The following is a 25070-nucleotide window of genomic DNA, read 5'->3' on the forward strand; positions in this document are numbered from 1 at the left end:
GGGGCAGCCTGCTGTGGCAGCAGCCAGGAGCTGGGAACGTGGGACCTTGGACCGGGGCAGCCCTGTCCAAGCTGAGGAGCCCCCGTGACCCGTTCTTGGGCTCGACTCCACCTGCTGAGGCCCAGCCCAGCCAGGGCGGGGTCACACCCGGAACCTGGGGTCACACTCGGAGCCAGGATCAGGAGGCCTACCGAGGTCAGGAGGGAAGGAGCAGGGCCCTGGCATCCAAGGCCTCTGCTGGCTGTGTGCCCGTGAGGGGCCGTCCTGTGGGTGGGGCGGGTCCTCAGGCCTTCGGACGTGCCTCCACCTGGGCTGTGGCCCTCAGAGCTTCTGTGTCTTCCGCCCACGTGGGGTTGCACTGTCCATGTGATCAGGGGTGGGTGACGGGCTCAGAGCCCCGGTCCCCCCTCTGGAAATGGGGTGAGCCTTTCTTGTGGCAAGGCTGAGGTTAAATGAGGGGGTGACGTGGAAAGATGAGGAGGGGCTGGGCCCCAAGGGGGGAGCAGGCATGCGGGCTGCCTTGTGGGGTGCAGTGGCTGCCTTGTGGGGTGCATCTGCCTTGTAGGGTGCTGTAGCCCCCAGGAACCAATGTCCCTCCTGGCCGCCACTCCCCGCCCCCCAGCCACTGCGTTGCAGTGAGGGGGTCGAGTCGCCAGTTCAGTGCAGAGCCCGGTGGGTGGGATGCACTTGAACCTTTTCTATCTCTCCCAGCAGATGCTCGCAGGCCCTCCTGCTTGGCCCGGGCTCCTTAGAGAAATCGCAAGCCAAGCCCGTAACGTCTCAGGCATTTTAAAGTTAGAACTCTGTCGGTTCCTTGCCATCAAAGGTCAATCTCAGATTCGACCCAGACCCCCCTCCACTCCCAGTTAGATCTGAGGAGGACAGTGGGCGAGGGAGTCTGACCCTGCACCCCACTCCCAGCCCGAGTCCACAGCTGGGGCTCAGAGAGGCCCCTGACACGTCCTGGGTCCCATGAGAGTTAGTGGCAGAGCCGGGCCTTCGAACCCATGACCGCGTCTGCTAGAGGAGGGGGCACTTGAGGGGAAACAAGGAGACTTTTTGGAAGGTTCTAAAAGGGTCATGCTGGGGAAGGGGCCCAGGTCCATCCTGTGGCTGTGATGGCAGAGCCAGGCCCAGAGTGCGAGGATGAGTGGGTGGCAGGCTTTGGCCCTTCCAGGCCAAAGTGTGCCCCCCTCCTGCCCCCGGGCAGTGGGGACACACTCCCTCAAGGACGTCTGCGCAGTGACAGCTGTTGTCGAGTGGATTCATCACAGAAGATTCACCTGTCATTTGCAAGGCCCTGCGAAGCTATGCTGAGCTCCAGATGTGTTTAGAAAATGAGGATTGCCGTTTCCATGACAACAGTCCTCGCACCTGGCCCTGGCCTCCACGTTCACGGCTCACTGTTAGTGAGACTCTACCCCGAGTCTACGGGGACAAGGAGGCGGTGTGGAGGTGCGGAGCACGTCCCCCCGGCGGCAGGTGGCACGTTTGCCCGGAGCCTCGGACCCTGCCCTGGGGGCGGGCACACTGCTGATCCAGGAAGAGGCAGAGCGGGGGGCTTCCCGCAGGGAATCGGCCCCTCACGAGGTGTCCCCCTCGAGACGACAGCGGTAATAGTTCGAGCATTCAGCTCACGTGCGCTTATTCATTCCTCAAACGCATCCTTCACACCACACGCCTGTCTCTGTTAGCTCATGACAGCTGCGTGAGGCTGGTCCTGTTACTACCCCCATAAAATGCGTCCCTGTCTTAGTGGGCACAGAGACGTGAAGTGACTCGGTCACTGTCACACAGCTGGCGGGGACAGCCTGGCTTCCAGCCACTGCCGTGCCCCGCCTCCCCCCAGGCCCAGCGTGGTCCGGGCTGCTCCTTGGCTTTGCCCGTCTGCGAAGACCTGGACCGAGGCCCTGAGCAGGCTTTCTCGACTTCAGCGCTGTTGACATCTGGGGCCTGACGATTCTTTGTGGTGGGGGCCGACCTGTGCCCTGGAGGGTTTTGAGCAGCGTTCCTGGCCTCCGGGCCCCTGGGGCACGACCCCCACCTTCCACGCCCAGTTGGAAGGACCAGAATTGTGTCCAGACACAGCCCAAAGCCCCCGGCAGCAAAATGGCCCTGGTCAAGAGGCGCTGGCACAGACCGTACCGCGTGTGCCCGCGGTCACCCGCTAGGTGCACGGATCCAGCCCTGGAAGGCGGTGTCGGCCCTGTTCTGCTGGGGACAGACTGAGGGGGTGGGAGGGGAGGGGTCTTGATGCCTCCTGAACTTGAGGAGGGAGCTTCCTCTTGGCTCCGATGCATTCAGGCGTTCGTTCACTGAGCTCTTCTCTGCCGCCAGCCTGGCTGGGCTCCATGATCCTGAGATGGCTGGGAGGTCCCCTCTTCCCTCCCAGCCCCGGACCTCGGGGTTTGAGCCTGTTCTTCGGGTCTTTTCCAAAGTTGCCAGTGGATTTGATGGTGTGGTAAATTAAGAAATCTAGAGTTTGACCAACAGTTCTGTAGATACTAAATATTTTTTATTCTTAAAGATGACGTGATGCTGGGCTCTGCCCAGAAGGAGAGCAAATCCCTGTCAGAGCAGAGTCTGGCGAGCCCGCCGTGCGTCGGGCGTGTCCCGGCAGCATCAGCACCTAGACGTGCGGGCTCTGCTGTCTTCATATGAGATCCGTCATTGAATGTGACTGCCCCGCCCCACCCCCCGGCTGGAAACAGGGCTCCACACAGAGAGGAAAGAGCCTTGTCCAGTGTGACCCCGAGGAGTAGGGCCAGGATTGGAGCCAGGCTGCTGGACCTTGGGCCCCATTCTTTCATCTAGGGTGGGGGGGTCCCTGCCTGGCTGAGCCCAGGAAATGCTGAGTCCCTCAGGGCACCCCCTGCTCGCCTCTGCTCATCAGGGCCCTTTGGGGTCCCCAAGGCCCCACCCTTGTCATGTCCCCGACACACCCAGATATACATGGAAATACTAGACACACACACACATAGAGACACACACATGCAGCCACACACAGACAGACACACGCAGAGACGGATAGACCTACATACAGACATACACACATTTATGCACAGACAGACACACTTACACACACACACAGACTCACGCAGGGACACACACTCACACAGACACATACACTCATGCATACACACCACACACACAGGCACTAACACACACGCATACATAGATACACCCCTGCACACAGTCCCACACAGATATACCTGTCTGCACACAGACGTGTCACACAAAGATACAAGTGCACGTAATCAGACACAACACATGCACATAAGACACACGTGTACGTACTCGATACAGATACGTGCACACACACGCACGCCCCAGGCAGGTCATGCTGCCTGTCTCTGCCCCTGACGTTGCCCGGCCTGCTCCACCCCCTGGTCCTTCAGCACACGTGGCACTGACTGTGGGAGCCCCTGGTGTGGCTGCCCATGGCTGGAGGGGTCGGGAGGCAGCAGGGCCGTGTCCTGAGCACCCGAGACCCTGGGGGGGGGCTTGATCAGGGATGGGCATGGCTGGAGGGGCAGCGGGGAGACCAGTCAGGGGCCCAGACCAGGCTGGGGGCCATGGGAGGGAGAGCCCCCATCACCGGGGGTGAAGGTGCTTCCTGGGGCCTGGCTCCGACCTGGGCTGAGGCCGGGAGCACAAGCGCGGGTGGCCACTGTCCTATGTCCGGGATGTGGCACGGCTGGCCACAGAAGGAGCTCAGAAGCTGGGGCCGGAGGGCTTCCTGGGAGGGGCACCCCGGCAGGCGAGCGCTCAGAGGACAGGCATCGGGGCTCCAACCTCTCTAAAGCGGCACCTTTCCTGGTGGGGGGGCACAATTAGGTTCAAAGTCCACCTGCCAACAGAGCAGGACAGGCGAGGCCACCCAGAGCTCCTGCCATCATGGCACCCTGCTGCCTGGGCCATGCTTGGGGCAGTGCCCACTGCAGGGTGCCCCTGTGCAAGTCCACATCTGCTTCCGCAGGCCTGGACGCCCATCTCTGGAAGGTGGGGCCTCTGTCTAGTTCATGCTGGTATCCCAGGCGCGCGGCCCAGGCTGCACGCAGTCGGCGCTCGACGCGCGCTCACTCTGGCCGTCGTATAACGGCCGCGCTGGACGGTTCCGTCTGTCCCGTCCCCAGGCCCGCTCTCACTGCCCCTGGGGTGTCTGAAGTCCCAGCGGTGCAGGGCCGCCACCCTGCGCCTCTCGCCCACACCCACGAGGATGACGGCTGTGCTCCATTCTTTCTTCCAGGTTGCAAGGGCTGCGGAGTGGAGATTAAAAACGGCCAGTCCCTGGTGGCCCTGGAGAAACACTGGCATCTGGGCTGTTTCAAGTGCAAGACGTGCGGGAAACAACTGAACGCGGAGTATATCAGCAAGTGAGTGGGCGGGGCTCGCTGGCCTGTCACCTGGGGGCGGGGCAGGGCTCGTCCTGTGCCCACCCTCCTGCCAGCTCCTCCGGGGGAGCCCCTCTCCCTACCAGCCTTGCGTCCTCAGTGTGGTTTGCAGAGACTCCCATGCTCTTTCTGTTCACTGGGACAGAGACTTTAGCGCTCCCACCTTTGACCCTGTAAAACACCTCCCCACACCGCCCCTGGTGTCACCCTCGCCCGTGGAATTCGCCCCCCTTGCTGGTGTCTGCACCCCCTGCAGGATGCAAAGTGGACGTCAGCCGAGGCCGGCAGCAGAGCAAGGAAGAGAGGGCTGACCGGGCTCGGGTGTCACAGGTGTGACGGCGCAGCCCTGTCTTCTGCCGCGGGGCCATCGGCAGCTCCCGCTGGCCGACACAGGGTCCCTGATGTGTGCTCAGGATGCAGCGGTGGCTGGTTTGGGGTGCGGAGGGAGCACCGTTATCCAGAGGCAGTGGGGAGGGAGCTTCTGGGGATCGGGCCCTGAGCAGAGGCAGCTGGTCTGCCAGGTGCATTCTAATCCCTGGAGATCAGGAAACTGAGTCAGGTGAGCCCCCAGACAGCACCGGGGAGGGAAGGGTTACAGGCTGAGCTCAAAGGAGCAGCTTCTCTGAGTGCAGAGCGGCTCCCTCCTGCCAGTTAGGGGCTTTTCTGGCAACTTCTATCAAAGACTGTGCTAGTTCTTGATGCTCTGAGGGAATAGAACCATCACAGGAATTGACTGGGGTCAAAAACCGCTGCAATAAAACTTCCGAGAATAAAACACGCACACATACATGCATGCACACGCATGTGCACGCGAGAGCGGGTGTACACTGGGGGAATCCGAATCGGGTCGCTGCTTGTGCCAGTGTCAAGTTCCTGTGGACCTTGTACTCTAATTCTGTAAGATGTGAGCCTTGGGGAAACCTGGGGAAGGCCGTCCTGGTTTCTCTGTCCCGTTTCTTACAACTGTGTTTGGATCCACAATTATCTCAAAATCAAACATTGCCAGTGAGAGTCCCCACATCAAGATGAGCCTCTGTCCAGGCTGGGTCAGGCTGGGGGGGTTTCTGGCCACTTGGTCCAGGACCTGTTGCCTCTGTCATAGTAAAGGGAAGGGGTGAGTGACACGCCAAGGCAGCCTTGGGGACGGAGCACTTAAAATAAAACAAAATGATGCCCAGCCCCCAGAGCGCTGCAGCCCCTCTCACCCACACAGCGTGTGCGTTACTTAGCAGCCTCTGGGACAGCCCGGAATTCGTGATGAGGGCGTGGTGGTGTTGCCATGGAGACGTCATCTTTGAACCTCCTGGATTTGCTGCATGTACAGCCTTTTTTGGGGAGAGGTCAGGGCATTTGAAGGTGGACCCTAAGGGCCCAATATACATGTCCCCTCCCCTGTGGAAGGAAGGGCTGCTTCGTTTCTGAGGCTGCAGAGAAACACCGGGACCTCAACCCTCCTGCCGTCATCTGTGTGACCCAGACGAGGTCCTGAGCTTTGAGGAAGAGAGGGCGCCACTAGCTGCAGTCTCCCAACAGCTCGAGAAATCTCACCTTCTGTTAGCAGCTGAGCAAAAATCAAAACCAAACTGGGGCTCACACGGCAACTTCGGCAGTGCGGGGTTGGGGGCGGGGGGGATGACGCACCAGAGTAACGCCCCCGACCCTGCAGCCCCCGGGCCAGTCGCCTCCACGTCCAAGTCCCATTGGGCTGGAGCCGGGGCCAGGGGGACAGCCCCGGTTGGCGATGGCCACCGGGTGCCAGGTGCCGGCCATACCTTGTCTTCCTTAGACCTTGCACTTACCGATCCCACTTTACAGCCAGGAAGCTGAGGCCCAGACGGGTTCAGTGACAGCTGGGACTCTGGGCGTTTGAGTGCAAGCCTGTTCACTCACCGCTGCCCAGCAGGAAGCATTGGCACCACCTCCGACACCGTCACTGCCACTCGTCCCGTGGCATTGACCCCATAGTGATAATTAATGAGCTCCGACCGCAGGCCAGACACTGTCCAGGCCTTGTGTCTGCGTTGTCTTCCGTCCACCACCTGCAAACCAGCTTCTCCTTACAGTTCAGTGAAGGGGGCTCGGCATTTAAGCAGCCCGCCCACGGCTGCCCAGATATTCATGAGCAGTGCCCACGACGTGTCCCGCTCGTCCCAATTTCCCAAAGCCACGAGCCACGCGCGCGGCGCGTAGGAAGCCCGCCATTGCTGTGCGCGGGGGGCGTGGACACATCGCTCCTTCCTGCGCAGCCTGATGCCCCTCGCCCCTCGGATTTCGAGAGCAGGAAGCTCTGGGCCACGCCCGGGAGGGTGAGGGTCGGTCCCAAGGCACGCCTGCCACTTGGCATCTTGTCACCCTCAGACCTGGTCTCCACCGTGGGCGGCTTTGTCACACCCCCTTGTCGGCTCACGTTTTTCTCCAGCGCCCCAGACCCCTTTCAGAACGAGCAGGAAGCCACCCAATGTGTAAATAGACTATTTCCCACCCCGGTTGTTAAACATCTGACAGAATGAACCGGAAGGAAGAGCCACGTCTGCGGACACGTCTTTTATTTCCCAGACGCAGCTTTGATTCCTTGCGCTCAGGCTTTGGAGCCCTCCACCAGCCCTCGCTCGCCCCCTGGGCGGGCGGCCCCACCTCTTGCACCTCAGTTTGTCCACCTGTGAAATGGGACGATCTTTGTGGTATTTCTCTTGGGGCTGCCCTGATGACCGAGGGGCCGTGCTGGTGCCTGTAAGTGCCCCATACACGCTGTTCAAGGGCTGTGCTGTTACCCAGAGTAGGAGGAAGTGGGCGTTTGCCCCTTGGACGTGGCCGCTCTCGTTGGCGAGGACTCTGAGGGCTTGGGGGTCCCGGGGGTGCCCCCGCCGTCCTGACTGCCGGCTCTGTTGCAGGGATGGGCTGCCCTACTGTGAGGCGGACTATCACAGCAAGTTCGGGATCCGCTGCGATGGCTGTGAGAAGTACATCACGGGGCACGTGCTGGAGGTAAGGAGGCCGCCTGGAGGCTGCAGGCATGACCCTCGCCCGCTCTAAGTTCTTCTCTGGGCACGGGGGTCTGCCCGCCCCCTAGGAGTTAACAGAGAGGATAAGAAGGTGCCTCTCGTGGCGTCTGGGGTGTATGTTTGTGCAGGAACCCGCACCCCTGAGCCTCTGCCTCCCAGCTCTGCCAGAGGGCGCCTTCCAGGGTCTGCCCAGTGAGTGCCACCTCCTCCAGGAATATTCCCCTGCAACACTCTCTCACCTGTGCCCTTTACACGTTGACAGAGAGGTGGGAAGAACTTGCGATCCTGGTTCAGCCCTTTGGCATCTAGATGGGAAATCTGAGGCTTGGCGGGTTGCACAGGGAGCCTGGGAGGCAGGGCGGGGTCCACGGGGGCGGGCAGGTCACCCAGCGATTTCAGGTTGGGGCATTTCTGGGGTGCTGACAGGTGCGTTTCTTGGTCTGGGTGGTAGTTACATGGGTGTGTCCCTTTGTGAAAATAACACGTGTTATGCACTTGGCTACATTTGTTCAGTAAGATCAATTCCATGGGGTGCACAGGACCAAACCCACCCCCCTGATGCTCTGGCCCAGCCGGCCCCCCCACCCCACTCTGCAGCCCCTCCTGGGCTCTGCGCTGGGGCGGGTGGATGGGCCATCCCTCGGCGAGCGTATGGTCTGTTGGGGAGGGCAGAGGTAACCAGAGGACCTGGGGGGTGGGGAGGGGGCAGAGCAGTGGGAGAGGAGGGGCCCTGACCCAGCCAAGGGGCCTGGGAGCCTTTTCCAAGGAGGTCACAGAAGCAGCCTCTGGGGGTGGGAAGACAGGTTGGGGTCTGAGGCTGCGGGGCCCAGGCCACCCTCCCAGACAAGGGCTTCTGAACCCTGGACAGCCTGGGTCGGATTTGCATACTAGAGGCTGCTGCTGAGGCTGGACTTGAGGCCGGAGGCCGTGAGGCCAGCCAGGAAGGGCTGGGCATCCCCGCATCCCCGAGGACTCCTGCGCTGCCCGCCCCACAGCTAGAGCCCAGTCTTAGCGGGCTCAGAATGCCTTGGTGAATTGCACGTTGAGCACTGAGCTGCTTTTCTTGAAATTACACTTGACATCAGAGCTGCAGGGAGAGAGTTGCCCCAGGGCCTCAGCTCCAGGTAGCGGGGAGGGGAAGGGGGTGGCCACACCCACCCAGGGGCAGTGAGGCCCTCCCCACCATCTCCCCATTTCCCAGATGCCACAGCGGGAATGGTCCCAGGCTCTGTGCAGAGCTGTGCCCTTCTACGCCCAGAGGTCCCTGCGGGGGGGCTGGGATTACACCCTCATTGACTGTAGAGAGTTTGCAAAGCACAAATAAGGGGGGAAGTCACTGACATGCGATCATATTTAGCTGAACTTTTTGGCTGGATTCCTTCCAGTTTTTTCTCTCTCCACATGTCAGAGTTGGCATCACACCATTTATACATTATATCCTGATTTTTTTTCAACTCCCATGTCCTATTTAATAGGTTCCTATGTTTTTGTTTTGTGTTTTATGGGTCTTTTTGTAAACAGCCTTATTGGAATATAGTTCACACACCACACAATTCACCCGCATAAAGTGTGTGATTCGGTGGTTTTTAGTATCTTCACAGAGCTGTGCACCCATCCCCACAGTCCATTTTAGGACGTTCTCATCACCTCAAGAAGAAGCCTGTACCCCTTAGCTGTTCCTCCCCTACACCCTGAGCCCGTGGCAGCCACCAATCTACTTGGGTCTCTGTAGAGTTCCCTGTTCTGGACGCATCATATAGATGGAATCATCTGCTCTGTGGGGTCCTCTGTGATTGAATCTGTCTCACAAGATAACATTTCCAGGTGCATCACACACAAGAGTGTTTCAGTGTTGCATCGTATTTCCTTGTAGGAGTAGACCAGAATGTTTTAGGCTGATCATTCATTGTTGGACATAACACCGTTTTCCACTTTTTTACTACGATAAATAACACTGAGATGAACATCTTTTTTTATTGCATTTCTAGTTTTCCTTAAGATTCATTCACAGAAGTATAGAAACTGAGCCAACAACCATGAACTTTGTAAGGGTTCTTGACACATAAATTGCTTTCCAGAAAGTTTATTCTGATTTACGTGCTTATCAACAGAGCGCGATCTTTCCCATCTCCCACCCTGGGTGTAATCTTTATGAAATCCTGTGTCGAGCTGATAGGGGAGAACGTGGGGCCTCGCTGCTGTTTGCTTCCCTCCCACCCCTAGTGGTGCCGGGTCTTCTTTGTCATTTTTAGCCAATCAGAGTTCTTGCATTTCAGTTATCTTCCGTCAGCATCGCCTGTTTCTACACTGGGGGCTCCATGTCTTTCTGACGGAGTTGGGCGGGTGGTCACGTGATGAGACTGTTGCCATCTCATCTGATGAATATCTTGTATGTTTTTCTGGGGTGGTGATCACGCCTTTTGTTTGTACCCCCATCCTCCGAACATGCACGAAGGATGCGTCCTCCCGCCGTACCCCACGGTGACGTCTCACCTGGCCCTCCCGTCTCTCCAGGGCTCTCTCCTCACCCAGACCCTGCTGCAGACCCTGCCCTGGGGGAGTCTGGGCAGCCGCCCCCTCCGGCAGCAGCACCGAGGCTCCTGGAGGATCCCCCGGCCAGGGCCCCACCTGCCACAGTGCCTGGCAGTTCAAGCCTGTTGCTCTCTGTTCCCCCAAAAGACTGTTCCAGACCTTCCTCGCTCTCCTGGGCTGCTGCCCTCCCACCGCAGCCGGCCAGCCACAATGACCTTGTCTAAGACTTAACAGAGAGAGGGTCAGACGCCACTCAGGGCTGTCTGCAAAGCTTCTACCCCACCCGCTCCTGCCCTTCCTGACGGAGGCTCTGTCTCTCCTCCCAGCCACAGCCCCCAGCCCTGTGCTCCGGTCCGAACCCCGCCCGCCTCCTCTGGAGCCTTACCCTGCCATCTCCTTTCCTCCCTGGGGGCCACAAGGCATCCTCCTGGTGGCTTGTTGAAACAGCTCAAGTCGCCCCCGTTTAAAGAGACTAGAAACCTGTCACCCTCACCTGTCCAGGTCCGCCAGCCGCTGCACCGTCTCTTCAAGCCGCTCCCCAGAGCGCCGGCCCCCTCCCACCCTGCTTGGTGCCCTCACTCTGTGGGCTCGTGTCTGTGTGTCTGGGAGAGCGTGTGCCGAGCCCAGGAGGGCCAGCCGGGCTCCCGGTGCCTGTTCTTGGCCCGACCGCCTGGCCTCCCCCTGCGTAGGTGTTGCTGTGTGCTGTTTCCCGCCACGCTGCGATACCTGATGGCCTTAGCGGGCAGCATCTTAGGCTCTGTGGGCTGAGCAGTTGTCGCCACAGGTGTGTGACTGTAGCCTGGCCCGCTTCCGGCACCCTTTGGGTTGGGCGGGACACGCCAGCCCCGGCCCTGGCGGCCCGGTCACCAGACCCTCCTCGGGGATCCAAGGGGTCGTGTCTGCGGAGTGTCCCCCAGCTCAGCGCCGGCCACGAGGTAGCTGATGGGGGCTGGAGGATAAAGAGCCTCCCAGGGAAGATGAATGCTTTTGTTTTCGCCCCTGCGGGCGGCGAGCTCCGCGGTGTGTGGCAGTTGAGTCAGCGGGACCTGCACAGCTCTGAGGTTCCTCCCCAGCGAGGCGGCAGCTGCAGGCAGGCGGGCGGGGACAAGCCGGCTCCACGGAAGGGAGCAGCCGCCGTGCTAGGACCCCGCTGGGCATGCAGTGGGCTCTTGAGGGCCGGCAGGTGGCAGGGGACAGGACCTGAAAAGGAAAGAGAAGGATCCAGACCGCTGGCTAGAGGGTGAGGGCATCTCTGTGCCCCCGCTCTCTGCCCCCGTCCTCATGGTCACGCTGCCTGTTCCTGCCAGCCTGTCCCAGGAGCGGGGCTAGACAGGGGCTGAGGGGCCGACTGCCCCGACTGGGCTGTGGCGCCAGGACCCCGTGCAGGTAGGAAGCTCTCTGGGCCGATGGGGAGGCCACACTGGCTGCAGGTGGGTGGGATTGCAGGGAGCGGGGCAGATCAGCCAGGTGCAAGGCCCCCAAGGCACCTGCCAGCCCACCGGCTCTGCCTCCCAAGGTGCCGGAGTAGGGGAGCAGCCCGGGCCTCTTCCCCGCCCCTGCGGGAGCCCTCAGTCTGTGCGCGTCTGCATGCTCCGGGCCCGGGGCCAACCTGCGCGGGGCGCCCGCCGTGAGGTGTGCATTTGGCGGTAGTGCAGCCCCCCCACTCCCTCTGCCACTCGAAATATTTAACATCCTCCACTGCACGTTGTCTCGCATCCTGCGTGTCTGGGGTGTCTGTCCTGATGAGCCAGCTCCATGCTGGGAGCGTCCTGGGTCCGGTGGGGACCTGGGAGGGGCTGACACAAGCCCCCTCCCCGTCGCGGGGTTGGCTGGCTGGGGTGGGGGGGGCAGGGCAAGGAGCAGAGGTAGGGGGCTGGGAGCAGCCCTGCTGCAGTGCTGGCTCCTGGGGATGGAGTCTCTCCACGGAGAGAGCTGGAAGGTGGCTGTGCATTGCCAGGGGACGGTGGTCTAAGCAGATCAACCAGCCCAGGGCTGGACGAGCGGAGGGGGTGTTGAGTGAGAGGGGGTCCCTGGCTGAGTCCCCGCCATCACGTTGTTCTCTACTGGTTCTCACAGTATTAGCAGGAACAGGTGGGCGGGGGCGGGGAATGGGGTGCGTCTTGGCCAGCCCCATCCTCCTTATAACCCTGGCGGGGCCTCTGTCTGAGCCCCACCTGCCTCCTGCAGCCTGGCTGTCTCCATGGTAACAAGAAGCCCAGGGTCCCCCTGGGACCACTAATTAATCCCTCCCTCCCTTTGTTCCTTCCTCTGTGCTTCCCTCCCTCCCTCCCTCCTTCTTCCCTTCCTTCCCTTCTCCATCCACTACTCACCTTCCTGAAGGCTCACTGTGTCCCAGCCTGGCCTGGGGGCGGAGTTCCCGGTGAGGACGGTGGCAGGGGTCCCCCTGCCTGACCTGGAGGAGCCCTGGAGGGAGGGGGGCGGCCAGCTGATAGTTTCTCCATTTCAAAGGGACCCTCTCCTGCGACTCCCTACGCTGGTGTGTTTATTTCTTCCTCTTTTCTTTTCTCCTTGGCACTTTTCACCCTCCTAAGCCAGCAGGACTTTTATCACTGGGAGAAAACAAACCCTGAGTTCCGAACAAATAAAGGCGTTTCCTAAGGACAGAGGTGAAGTCAGCTTCCCAAGACCCCAGCTTCTCGCTCCCTTCTTAAAACTTAATGAACGTGTTTATTTTAAAAACACTCTCAGAGGGAATACCTGTTTATCCTAAAAGAAAAATCATCTATAACGAATGTCATCACCCAGGAAAACTACCGTTAGCATTTAGACTTCATCCTTCTGGATCATGTGCACACACACAGACACACGGACGCACACACACACGAAGACACACACAGACACACAAAGACATGCACAGACACACGGACGCACACACACACAAAGACACACACAGACACACAAAGACACACACAGACACACGGACACACACAAAGACACACACACGGACACACACACACACAAGACACACGGACGCACACACACACAAAGACAGACACACGGACACATACGAAGACACACACAGACACACGGACACAAAAATACTCACAAACTTACACACATAGACACAGACACACACAGAGACACAGAGATACACACGGATACAGACACACAAATACACAGATACACACACATAGAGACACACAGAGGGACACAAAAATGCACACGCATACAGACTCACACACACACACACAGAGACACACAGAGACACACGTGGACTTGCCTTCAGCCTGACGCCACGCCCTGCTCAGCACCCAGCGAGGATCAGGGTGTTCTGTCCTGGTCCTTAACCATCGGTCCGTCAGCACATTCCCGGGCATCTGGGTTGAGGAAGCCCGGCAAGGGCGCCACACTGACGTCCTTACTGCAGGACTTCTCAGAGCCTTGATAGCTGACGTGCCTGGAGGTGGAGTATGTCACTTCGCTGCTCCCACACTCACTGGTCAGAACCCCCCTGTCCTCTAGGACCCCGTTGTGCATGCCTGGTGGGTACTGTTTTCTCGTTCAGAACATCTTTATGGGACAGCCCCTCTGCGTGCAGCTCTGCTCTAGGGCCTGGGACAGCAGAGAACGAGGGGACAAGGCTTAGTCCTGGAGCGGTCACCCGAGTCCTGGAGCTGGGGGAGAGAGAGGAACAGAGCCCAAACACAGTCAGGGAGCCACGCCAGCCTCCATGTGGTCCCCCAAGACCCCGAGTCCAGAGCGAGCCTGTCCCGAGGCCTGTGGCGTCAGCAACGGGGAGGGGGCAGGGCTGAGTCAGGGGTTCTGGGGAGGGTCTTTGCTGACATGGCACAGAGCTGGGAGGGCTGCCAGATGCTCCCCCCTCCCCCGACTGCATCCTTCCTGCTACAGATCTTGATTAGCTTCTCGGTAAATTTCATTTGATCGGTGTGCCCTGGAGATCAGGGCTTTCAAGATCCGGTTCCAGTTCTGGTCATTCACGAAGGAGACTAAAGCTTCAAACTGGGGGCTGTGCCCGGAGCAGCCCCTGGGAGCTGGGCTGGGGGATGTGTGCCCTGCAGCGGGGACCCAGGGGAGGGCCCCAAAGCAGGCGGAGGCACAGCCGCTTCTCCAGGGAATGGAAGAGGCCATGGATGGCTTTAGGGAGGAAAAGGGGGTGCCTGCTTCCGATGGGGTAGGGAAGGCCCATCCCTCCGTGCTTCCCACAGCTGGGGGAGGGGGGAGGGGTTGGCTGCTCGTCTCTGCAGGGAGGGGAGGGAGTTTCTGCAGCCCAGAGACACTGCCAAGCCGGTCCCTAATGTCCACGGTCGGGCCGCGCTCAGTGCCCTCCACTCTGCCTGGGTACCGCTGAGGAACAGCGCTCGCTCTGTGCCCCCGGAGGCTGCGTTCCTAACGAGCCTGGTTCTGTCTGATTAAAGATGACAGCCGCTTGTCAGAAGGCACAAGACATCGTTTTCAAACCACGCACCGCAAAATCTCATGGGCTTTTGATACACTTTCAAAATCTGCGCCATCTTGAGTCCCACCTGGGTAAGGGGCTGCGCTGCCTCCCGGGCTGGGGGCTGGGGTGACGGCACAGATGACTGAGGCCCTTCCAGGACAGTTGTAGGGAGGAAAGGGCTCTGACGGAGCAGGGGCTGCTGCTGGGTTCCGATCGCGTGGAACGCCCCGGCCACCGTGGCCACTGCGAGACAGAGCAGAGCAGCAGTGGGGGTTGATGCAAGGGGTGAGGACACTTTTATTTTGGACTTCGTGAGCCTGTCTCAGTCGGCTTGGGCTGCTGTGCTATGAACTGCGAGGCTTAAACAACGGCTCTAGAGGCTGGAAGTCCGAGATCAAGGTGCCAGTGCACTGGGTTCCTGGCTTGGAGATTGTCACCTTCTCCCTGTGTCCTCCCGTGGCAGAGAGCTCTGCTGTCTCATCTTGTAAGGACACGAGTGTCCTTATAAGACATCCTGGGGGCCCCACGTGGCTTTTCATGGCTGAACAATCTGCCGTTGTGTTTATCACACTCACATTTGGACATTTGGGCGGGTTCCACCTTCTGGCTACTGGGAATAACGCTGCTGTGAAGATTTACGTGCGCGTTATTGTGTGGACCCAGGTTTTTATCTCTCTTGTTCTCTTCCTTTTTCCTAAATACCTAGGAGTGGAATCGCTGGGTTGTATGGTAGTTCTGTGTTTAACTTTTGGAGGCACTGACAGTGTTTTCCACAGTGGCTGCACCGTTTTACATCCCCACCACCGATGTGCAAGGGTTCCAGTTTCTCCGTATCCTCACTAGCACTTGTTATTCTCCATTTTGTTTTAATTACAGTCGCCCTCGTGGGTGTGAGGTGGTGTCTCATTGTCGCTTGGATTTGCTTTTCCTGAATGACAGTCATGCTGAGCATCTCTGATTTGCTTCTTGGCCGTTCCTGTGTCTTCTTTGGGGAAAAAATGTCCGTCCAAGCCGTTTGCCTATTTTTTAACTGGACTGTTTGTCTTTTTGTTGTTGAGCTGTAAGAGCTCTTTACATATTCTGATCCTAAACCCTTATCAGATCTGTGATTTGCAAATATTGTCTCCCATTCTATAGTTTGTCTTTTCACTTTCTTGATAACGTCCTTTGATGCACAAAAGTTGTTAATTTTTATGAAGTCCAACTTATCTATTGTGTTGTTGCGGCTCACGCTTTCCGTGTCATATCTGAAAATCCACGGACAAATCTGGGGTCAGCAAAATATACCCCTGTGTTTTCTTCTGTGGTTTTATACTTCTGTGGGAAAACTCTCTTACTGGCATGTAACACACAGAGGAGTCCATGAATCTCACACACGGGACACACCCAAGCCACCAGCACCCAGACCAAGAAAACACATGCCCCGCACCCCAGGCAGCCCCCTGGGGCCCCCAAGGCAGCCACCACCCTGACTCTGACCGTATAGATTCATTTGCCTCGTTTTGAACTTTGTAAAAATGGAATCGGCTCCGCGGTGTCTGGTTTCCTTCCTCGGCCTTGAGTCTGTTCTAGGCCTCCAAGTTGATTGCTCAGGGTGTGGGGTTTGGGGGTGCGTGGGCATGGGGTGCACACCACAGAGTCAGGGACCCCCCTCCGGCTGGGGACAGAGGCCACAAAGGCCAGACCCCTGGGCGCCAAGCCTGGCTCCACCCCCTCCTGCTGTGTGACCTTGCTCAGCTTCCTCCACCTCTCTGTGCCCTGGTGGAAACAAAGGTAGTCGTGAACCTCACAGGCTGTCACAAGATGAAGACCAGTCAGTGTGTGAAGCGGCTTCTTGCCTCTCCCTGTAGAAAGAAGCAGTGTCCCCGTCGCTGCTGGGGCGTCTGCCGGCTGCTGGGTTGGGGGTGCTTTCTAGAGGGAAGAGTGCGGACGCTGGGCCGGGCCCTGGCGGTGGCCGCAGGGCTGTTTCTCTGCTCAGCCTTAATTCTCATTGGTCGGGCTGGGGTTTCAAGCCTGTCCTCTTACAGACTCTCCCCACGGCTTTCTCTCTCCACCTGACTCACGTGTAGACATGTGTGTGCTTTCTCCCCCAAGTGGCTGTCACAGAACTCCTGCTGTTTGATGTCATGAGGGTGGGTTGTCCCCCCGACCCAGAGTGAAGGGGGTGCCTGCCTGAGGAAGGCGTGAGGACAGGCCAGAGGTCACGATGTTTAAAGCACGTGAGTCCTCAGTTGACACCTGGGACCTGACAGCAGGTGGTTTCTGTTAAAGCTACAGCGCTGTTCCAATCCCCTGTTTGTACCTCAAGGACGGAGCTGCTCTGACCGCTCGGCATTTTAAGGCTGAAGTGGCAGCTTCACCCTCACTCTGCCTGGGCCCAGTGCTGCAATGTGACCTGCTCCCCAGTTAGATTCCTGAGACTAGGGGTTCCTGCAGTGGCCCCGTGCCAGGCCCTGCCCTCGGAGGCTCACTGTCTAGCGGGGAAGACTCACCCGAAATAATTGTCAAACCCTGTGAAAATGGGGCTGTGGGAGCCCAGAGCAGGGAAGCAATCAGGGGAAGCTTCCAAGAGGAGGTGGCGTTGGAGATGAGATCGGGAACATTCCAGGTGGCCCCGGGTGCGAGAGTGGGGAGGGCAGTCCTGGTGGAAGGGGCTGCAGGTGCAAAGGCCCGGAGGCCGCAGAGCCGGCAGGACTGAGCACTCGGCATTCTCACGCTTCCCCAAGCATCCCTTTGCCTGGAGACACGTGTGGGCCATGCAGACTGACACCTCCGGTCCCACACGCAGGAAGGGAGTCTGTTCCGGATTCTTCCTCCCTGATACTCAGGGGTCCCCTCGGGCCTGGTTTGCACAGAAGGCACCGGTGGGGAAGGGGAAGGAAAGTGAGGTGCTTGTAATGAATTTGCACCCCGTTACTTACTGATTCAGGAGAGTATTACTAATTCAGTTTCAGAGAGCAGTGATTAACCTTCGCATCTCAGGAAAGAGTGAGGGGGTTACATCCACATCTAGCAGTAGGCTGCAGCCACACCCAGCCCAGGTGAAGGAACGGTCAGTGTACAGTCATGCTGAAGACACTATGTAGAAATAAGCCAAACTTGCCAATGTCCTTTGTTTTGGTTATTTCGGTATTAATATTTTAATCGATTTGAATGGGTTTCAAGAATGATAGAAACAGCAAACCCTCATTGAGAAAACTGAGCGATACAGAGAAACAAAAAGAAAATGATCTATCACTTTCATCCCACCTGTCCTGTCCCTCCGTCTGGGGAAATAACGTTAGGTCCTCCCTCCCCGCCCCACCAAGATACAGAGGTGCATGGGACTTGGCCCCCCCTGCCTCGTGGGTGGGGCAGACCCATCCACCACTGAGCCGGGAGGAGCTGGCGACACAGCTGCTCTCCTGGAGGCCGGTCTCTGCTCCCAGGCGTGGCCCCAGCGGGCAGAGGCCACATTCACACACCCTGGACGGCCTGGGGCACCACAGGTCCCATCCCATCCCCCTGGGTGTGGGCTCTCCACCACATAGCCCGCCTTCCTGCCTCACCTGAGCACCTGTGTGAGGACACGCCGTGCCCTGAGCAGAAACACCTGTGCTTTGTGCTTTTTCCAGGCGGGGGAGAAGCACTTCCACCCTCTGTGTGCGCTATGTGTCGGGTGCGGCCGGATGTTCGCGGAAGGCGAGGAGATGTATCTGCAAGGTAAGAAGGAGAGCGTGCTGCTCGGGACCCGAGGGCACCAAACAGGCGGCCCCCGGGCCCACGCCCTGTGCCGGGTGTGCCCTGGCGTGTCAGCGAGCTTTCCTGCTAGTTAGGGAACCCCGCCCCCCAGCAGGGATGGGGGTCCAGGGCCCAGCAGGCTCTCCCCACGGAGCACCCGCCAGAGTCGGCAGAGTGACAGCCTGCCCGGTTTTGCATCGTCCATCCACGTGATGTCCGTGAACCTGAGATGGACGCGATAAGAGAAAGGCCAAATTCAAGAGCAAGATGCAGGAGTGTTGGAAATTTGGGTCCCAGCAGCCAAACGGAAGTGGATGTGGTCTGTGGTCGTTTCAAGCCTGTCCTGAAAGCCCCTCAACCCAGGGTCCATGTCTCAGGGCTTTCCCCCGCACTACCCTCCCTTGATTGGTGAGGGAGCGTGGAGACCACGGGCCGCTCCTGAGGCTTTTCTCCTGGTCAAGGGAGTCGCCAAAGTGTCGGTAAAGAGAGTTCTGGAGAAAAACATAGCCAACCTTCTAACCCATTTCGTGGCATTTCATGGGAAATCCCCAACCCATTCACCATTAAAATAAAAATAATAATAGAATAAAGGCGAGGCGTCCTGTGGCCACCAGACCTGGAGAAGCAGCAGGTGACAGCCAGTTGCCCCCTCCCTCCTGCAGTGACCCTGTTCAGCTCGTTGCCGCTTTTGTTCAAAAAATTGCACCCACGCTCAGACCGGAGCACCCAGCTCCCAGCTATTGCTTTACGTGTTTATTCACCGGGGTGCTAGGAGTTCTCCTTCGAGCTGCACTTAGTTTTATCACCTTGAAGACCCACCCCATCCCTGTGGCTTATTCATTCCCAAGCCTTGATGAAGAAAGATTATTTGGACACTTGTCAAAACGGTAGGAAGACGGTATATTCAGGACATGGCAGAAGGTGGGAGGGGAGTCAGGCCAACTCCGAATTCACAAGGACGGGGGATTTATAGCCAAGGAGGGGGTGGGGATTAGGGGGGGACGGGAGGATGGAAAATTACCAAGAGGAAAGGCCGAGAAGGATTCCTGCTGAAGACAGGCCAGCGGCCTAGATGCAAAGTCAGTGGTGGGGCTGAGGCTCCCCAGTGCCCTCGCTGACACTGGGCTCGCAGGTTGAAGGCCTTCCCCGAGGGGCCTGGGTGGGTTGGGTTAGATGCTGAGACCCCCTGTCTCTGTAGTCACATTGTCTTTTCAAGGACGTCAGTGTCTCCGTGACCCCGGAGGCAAGCTGAGTAGGGCCAGACGGACCATTGGATGACCTCACCCGGCGTCCTTCTGGGGCCGTGTGTCACACAGGCCTCCCTTTCTGAGACTGGACCTCGTGGGGTGACGTCAGCCAGGACTGCCTGGTCCCCAGCGTCCCCTCTTGTTCTTCAGTCTTGAGAGCTTATGAAAGGGGTCCTTTACGTACGTCTGGGTGGGGAGGGGTCACCCTGCCCGAGGCGCCCACGCCCACTGTAAGTGGCACCTTCAGGACGTACTGACGCCTGGCACAGTGGCATCGAGCGGGCAGCTTGGGGACGCGAGCTGGCCATCAAGGGGACCCAGTCTCAGAACAAAGATGCTCTTCATGGCTCTGGGCTCCCTGTTCCTGATGCGGGACCTGCCCTGACTTTCTGTGGGATGTCGCAGCCCATCCCGTCGCCTCCCAGTCTGTGCCGGAAGGGTTCAGACCCGGTCGGTGATTTTTCACGCCCCACTCCACGGAGCACCAGAGTCCCACGGTGAGGGGCCCCTTTGGGGCTCTGGCCCTGCCCTGCACGGACACCCCAAGACCCTCTGCCTGGTCCACCTGGATGCTGGGGCTTCAGGAGGGCGTATTTGACGGCTGAATCCCATGCAGCAAAAGCTGCAAGGAGCAGAGGTCCCGGAGAGCCCTTTGGCCTCCGAGGGAGATGAGGTGCCCCCCCGCCAAATACCAGCACTGCCACCCAGCCCTGGACGCACCTTCCTGTCTGCAGACTCAGTGAACATAGGCGGGGGGGTCTGACTCTCGCTAATTATCAGGGAGACCCAGATTAAAATAACGCGTTGATGTTATTTTTCCCACTGGGTGGATGAGGGTTAAAAGGAAAGACACATCCCCATGCTGTGGGGATTGGAGGAAACGGGCGTCTTACCTGGCTCGTGGGCGAAAACTGGGGAATTGCCAAGATGCCCCAAGAGCCTTCAAAATGCCCACACCCGGGCTCCCCTGGTGGCGCAGTGGGTGAGAGTCCGCCTGCCGATGCAGGGGACGCGGGTTCGTGCCCCGGTCCGGGAGGATCCCACATGCCGCGGAGCGGCTGGGCCCGTGAGCCATGGCGGCTGAGCCTGTGCGCCCGGAGCCTGTGCTCTGCAATGGGAGAGGCCACAACAGAGAGAGGCCCGCGTACCGCAAAAAAAAAAAAAAATGCCCACACCCTCTGAGCCAAGACCCCACTTTTAGGAAGCCCTCAAGTAAATCAGAGAGATGGGGTGGAACTCATGTACAATGGACTCTCCGCAACTTTTTTTTTAATATAAATTTACTTATTTATTTGGCTGCGTAGGGTCTTCGTTGCTACACGTGGGCTTTCTCTAGTTGCGGCGAGTGGGGTCTACTCTTCGATGCAGTTGCGGTGCGCTGGCTTCTCATCGCGGTGGCTTCTCTTGTTGTGGAGCACAGGCTCTAGGCATGCGGGCTTCAGTAGTTGTGGCACGTGGGCGTAGTAGTTGTGGCCCACGGGCTCTAGAACGCAGGCTCAGTAGTTGTGGAGCACGGCATGTGGGATCACTCTGCGGCATGTGGGATCTTCCCGGACCAGGGCTCGAACCCGTGTCCCCTGCATTGGCAGGCGGATTCTCAACCACTGCGCCACCAGGGAAATCCCTCCCTGCAACTTTATTTAGAAATAAAACTTTGGAACTAACAGGCAAGGAGCAGATAGAGACGTTCTCATCAATCCGTACGATGCAATATTACGCAGCCCTTAAAGTTACAGTTTTGATATTTAATTACGTGGAGAACTACTAAGACACTTTTAAGCAAAAATCGCAGGATACAAAACTGTGCACCTACGTTGTGTTTAATGTGTATGTGTACGCTGCAAGACAGCCCGACCCAAAGTGGGTAGGAGGTTACCGATGATTTTAATTTTCCTATATATTCTTTTTTAGGCTCGTTTAAATTTTAATCAAAAAAACAGCGATTACCTTTGTAATCATACACAATGTTTTAAAAAAGAAAAGCTTACGCACAAACCAACCGAGGCCCGGTCTCTCTGGGAGCTCCGGGTTGGAGCAGATATTTTCCCAGGGAGGAGCAGAAATAAATTCCCTTCCCCGGCGTTAACTCACGTGACCCGGAGGCTTTGCAGGCGGAAATGGGGTGCAGCTCCTTCCTGCCACCACACGTTGAAGCCCCTGCTGTGTGCCGGGCCCCTACGACGCCCACTCTGTGTGGCTTGTTCGGGGGATGTGAGAATGGGATGGACAAGGCTCCCACCTCCACGCGGGGCATGGGCTGTCCTGGCAGCGGTGGATGTAAACGCGGACACGGCAGCCGTGGCCACCCGCAGAGGGTGCGTGAGCGGAGTACGGGTGGACGGAGGGAGAAAGGGGGCCGGGCTGAGGTTCAGGGAGGCCCGAGGGGGGGAGCAAGCGCTCTGGGCCCTGAAGTTATTACCCCTATTTAGTTATATTAAATTCTGCTAAAGGCCTGAACAGGTAGGGTTATTGTCGGCCCTGTGTGCAGGTGGGAAAACTCTGAGACTCGGGGAGGTCGAGTTTGAATTAGAAAAGAGAAGGGCCCTTGGGGTCCTTGGGACGCTTGGTGACCTGTTACCTTGAGGGGGGCGCCTGTAGCTGTGGGGCCACGGCGGGGCCGGCATGAGCGAGACAGCTCAGACACCCCGCGAGTGAGCGCGGGGTCGGGCCCCCAGCCTGCAGCCCTCATCTTCACCCCACACCTAAGGTTCCCACCTGGGGGTCCCGAGGAGAGCCCTGCCCCAAGCCCTCGTTCCCCAGACAGGTCCCACTGGGCTCCGGCCCCCCACTGCGCCCATGGCTGGGCCTGGCCACTGCCCACCCGCACAGAGAGGAGCTGGTGCAGGTCGCACGGCAGCCCCTCTTGTCTCCCCTGCCTCTGAATAGAAGCCACCCGCAGACCCCCTCCTCGGAGAAGCCTCGTCTGGGTGCCCGGGGTTCCGAGGGACCCCATGGGAGCATCAGCTCGTGGTGGGGCGTTTCCTGTCTGTTTCATGTCCTCCCCTTCCCGGTGGGGCTGTGAGCCCCCGTGATCGGCCCCAGGCCCAGCCCTGACCTGTGACTCTGGCACAGACGAAGGGGAGTGAGGGTCCGAGTGTGGACGCCAGCTCCCTCCTCCTGACACTCCGCACGGCCCCTGCATCTCCGGAAATAACACTAACACTTCCCTCTTGGGAATCTGTCCCCAGGCTCCTCCATCTGGCACCCGGCATGTCGACAGGCAGCCAGAACTGAAGACAAAAGCAAGGTGGGTGGAATTCAGTCTCTTCCGACGCCTTTCCCCCCGCTTCTGCGCTATCATCACACGGTTAAGAGGACGCTGGCTGCGTCTGCAGGCTTGCCGGCCAGTCCCACCAGGCCATGGGGCAGGTGGCCCGAGGCCTGGCGATGTTGAGGTGTAAACAGGTAGATCAGCTGCTGGGTGGGACCAGGGCCCTTCCCGCACTGGCCCTGCCGACCTCTTCCTTTGTTCAGTGGACGCTGATGGCTGCGGAAGTTTGGGGACAACTGCAAGGTTAGCGGGTCTCCAAACAGTCCCAAGACCGTCCATACTTCTGACGCCAACAGCTAGTTCAAGGGGCCCTCACAGCTGCCCGCAGGTTCATTAATGTGTCTGAAGCACTCACAGAACTGTTACAGCCCCGGTTATGGTTTATCCCGGCAGGGGGCAGGGGGAGATACAGAGTGAAAGCAGCCCAGCATGGGGCGGGGTCCAGGAGGGGTCCGGACACACGGTACCATTGTCTTCTCCCCGTGGAGTCCAGACTCGGCCCCTCCCAGTGACGGGTGACGGCGCACACGGAGTGTTGCCAACCAGGGAAGCTCCGGGGCCAGAGACCTTATCGGTGCCCCATTAAATGACTGATTGGTTGGTTGGTTGATTGATTGGTTGCCATGTGGTTGATTTCACTCTCCAGGTGACATGACCCAAGACCACCGGAATCATAGGGTTGGTCTTTCTGGCATGGCCATTTCCACTCTAAGAATTTTGGGTGCAGTTAGCCCCCTCCCTAAACAGAGACATCCTATCGGGTACGATCACCTTCCAGAAACTAGAGCAAGACCTCTCTCTGGGCCAGGCTAGACCACCCTCTAGGCCAGGCCAAATTCCTTGCCCCTCAGAGGCCCTGTGCTGGGCGCCGGCATGCCCCTGACCCTTCCGGGGCTGGCGTCCCAGAGAGAGGCAGAAATCAACGCCTCAGCAAGAAGATAACGCAGCAGTGGTTGGCGGGGCAGGAGAGCGGGGGAAGGACCGACCTCACCTGGGATGGTTGGGGGGGGTGGGGGTGCAGGCGGTCCTCCAGAGGAAATGAGCGGGAGCTGAGCCAGAAGATGAGACGGTGCCAGCCCTGAAGAGAGGGAGAGGGAGTGCGGTTCCAGGCAGGGTGGGGGTTCGTGCAAAGGCCCTGGGGCAGGAACAGGGCAAGCTCCCTTTGGCTTGGGTGGCGGTGGGGTGAGCAGGAGAGGGGTCCCGCTGCCCCCAGGCTGCCACGCCTCCGTCCTCACCGCTCCCTTTCTCCCCTGCGCCTTCGCAAACGCGTTCCTTCCGCCAGAGATGCCCTCTCGCGCCCTTGCATCACGCATCCTGGCAAACTCCTCCTTTGGGTTTTAAGATTCACCCAGAATGTCAGCCCCTGAAGACCTTGCCAACTCCTGCTCCTGCCCCGCGTCCTCAGCTCACACCCCGCAGGCAGCTCCCTCTTCCCTAAAAGCCTGGAGGAAAGGCTCCAGTCTCTCCGTCCTGAATTCCCGGCTCCCACACGAGTCCTGGCAGGTGACACACTCAAGCGTTTGCGGGTTGAAGGAAGGAAGTGAATACAATGAACTGCAGCCCAGGGGACCGCAGGCCCTCGAGGGGAGGCGTGTCAGCCAGCTTTGCTCTGTCAGGCACTACCAAGCCCTGTGCCAGGGGGCCCCCCACCCCTGCAGGACCCCCACTGGGAGCCACGCCCTGCAGGGCCCCGGGATAGCGTAGATGGTCCGCGGGCGGCGAGTGGTGTGTGACCCCCAGGACTCCGGGCCCGGCCTCAGGACGCCAGCAACCCCTGGCTTTCCACTCTGTCCCCCATGCGTGGTGTCCCAGGCATGCCAACCCTTTTAAAGCCACCAGACAGGCTACGGATGAGCCGGGTGGCGGTGGGCCCTTGAAGACCCTGGCTACTCAGATGCCGCATAGCAGCAGGTCTGCATCCGTGTCTGGGAGATGGACAGGGAAACTGCTGCAGGGGGCGGGGGGACGCACGGGGTCGCTAGCGTGCCCGTGTGTGGTGTGCACAGTGATGCTGGGATCACTGCAGAGTTCAGACCCAGCCTTCTCGGACCCCAGCCCGTGGGATACCCAAAATTCCTTTCGGGGGTGAGGGGCTCACTCTGCTGGTGGCAGCTCTGGGTCAAGAGGCCGAGGTGACCGGGGTCCCTGGGTGGAGGCGGGGAGGGGCTGGGAGGAGCAGAGGCTGGAGAGTCAGGCAGGTCCCCCGGGAAGCACGTGGGAGGCCGGCCGATCCGGGGGTCTCGGTGGCTTCCTGCGCCTCTGCGGCAGCTGCGTTTGGCAGGAGGGACCGTCGCCCAGAGGAATTCTGCTCCAGGAGGAAAGGGGCAGAGCTCTGCTGTTGGGCGTACTTTGCTCTTTACTGTTGACGCTGGTTCTGTTCGTTGAGCCCTTCACTGATACCTTGCACCTTGGGAGCGAGGGGTCAGGGCTGCAGAGTCCCCCCACCCCTGGCTGTGGGGAGTGAGCAGAGCCAGAGCAGAAACT

The 25070-nt window shown here is 59.1% G+C and overlaps 1 protein-coding gene across 19 annotated transcripts in view; it reads left to right on the plus strand.

Moving 5' to 3' along the window:
* ABLIM2 (actin binding LIM protein family member 2) overlaps nucleotides 1-25070 on the plus strand; it is a 152237-nt gene that overhangs the window by 60482 nt on the left and 66685 nt on the right. For all 19 annotated transcript variants that reach the window (XR_009563903.2, XR_009563902.2, XR_009563908.2 and 16 more), the window contains 4 exons: nucleotides 4250-4376; nucleotides 7286-7379; nucleotides 17963-18050; nucleotides 22504-22562. Coding sequence is in view for 3 of the 19 variants with exons in the window: in XM_060298925.1 (XP_060154908.1) it covers nucleotides 4250-4376; nucleotides 7286-7379; nucleotides 17963-18050; nucleotides 22504-22562 (368 nt within the window). In the remaining 16 variants the exon portion in view is untranslated. The remainder of the gene's footprint in view (nucleotides 1-4249; nucleotides 4377-7285; nucleotides 7380-17962; nucleotides 18051-22503; nucleotides 22563-25070) is intronic.

The sequence above is a fragment of the Globicephala melas genome, chromosome 5 (assembly GCF_963455315.2).
Source record: "Globicephala melas chromosome 5, mGloMel1.2, whole genome shotgun sequence".
In the NCBI taxonomy this organism is placed as follows: Eukaryota; Metazoa; Chordata; class Mammalia; order Artiodactyla; family Delphinidae; genus Globicephala; species Globicephala melas.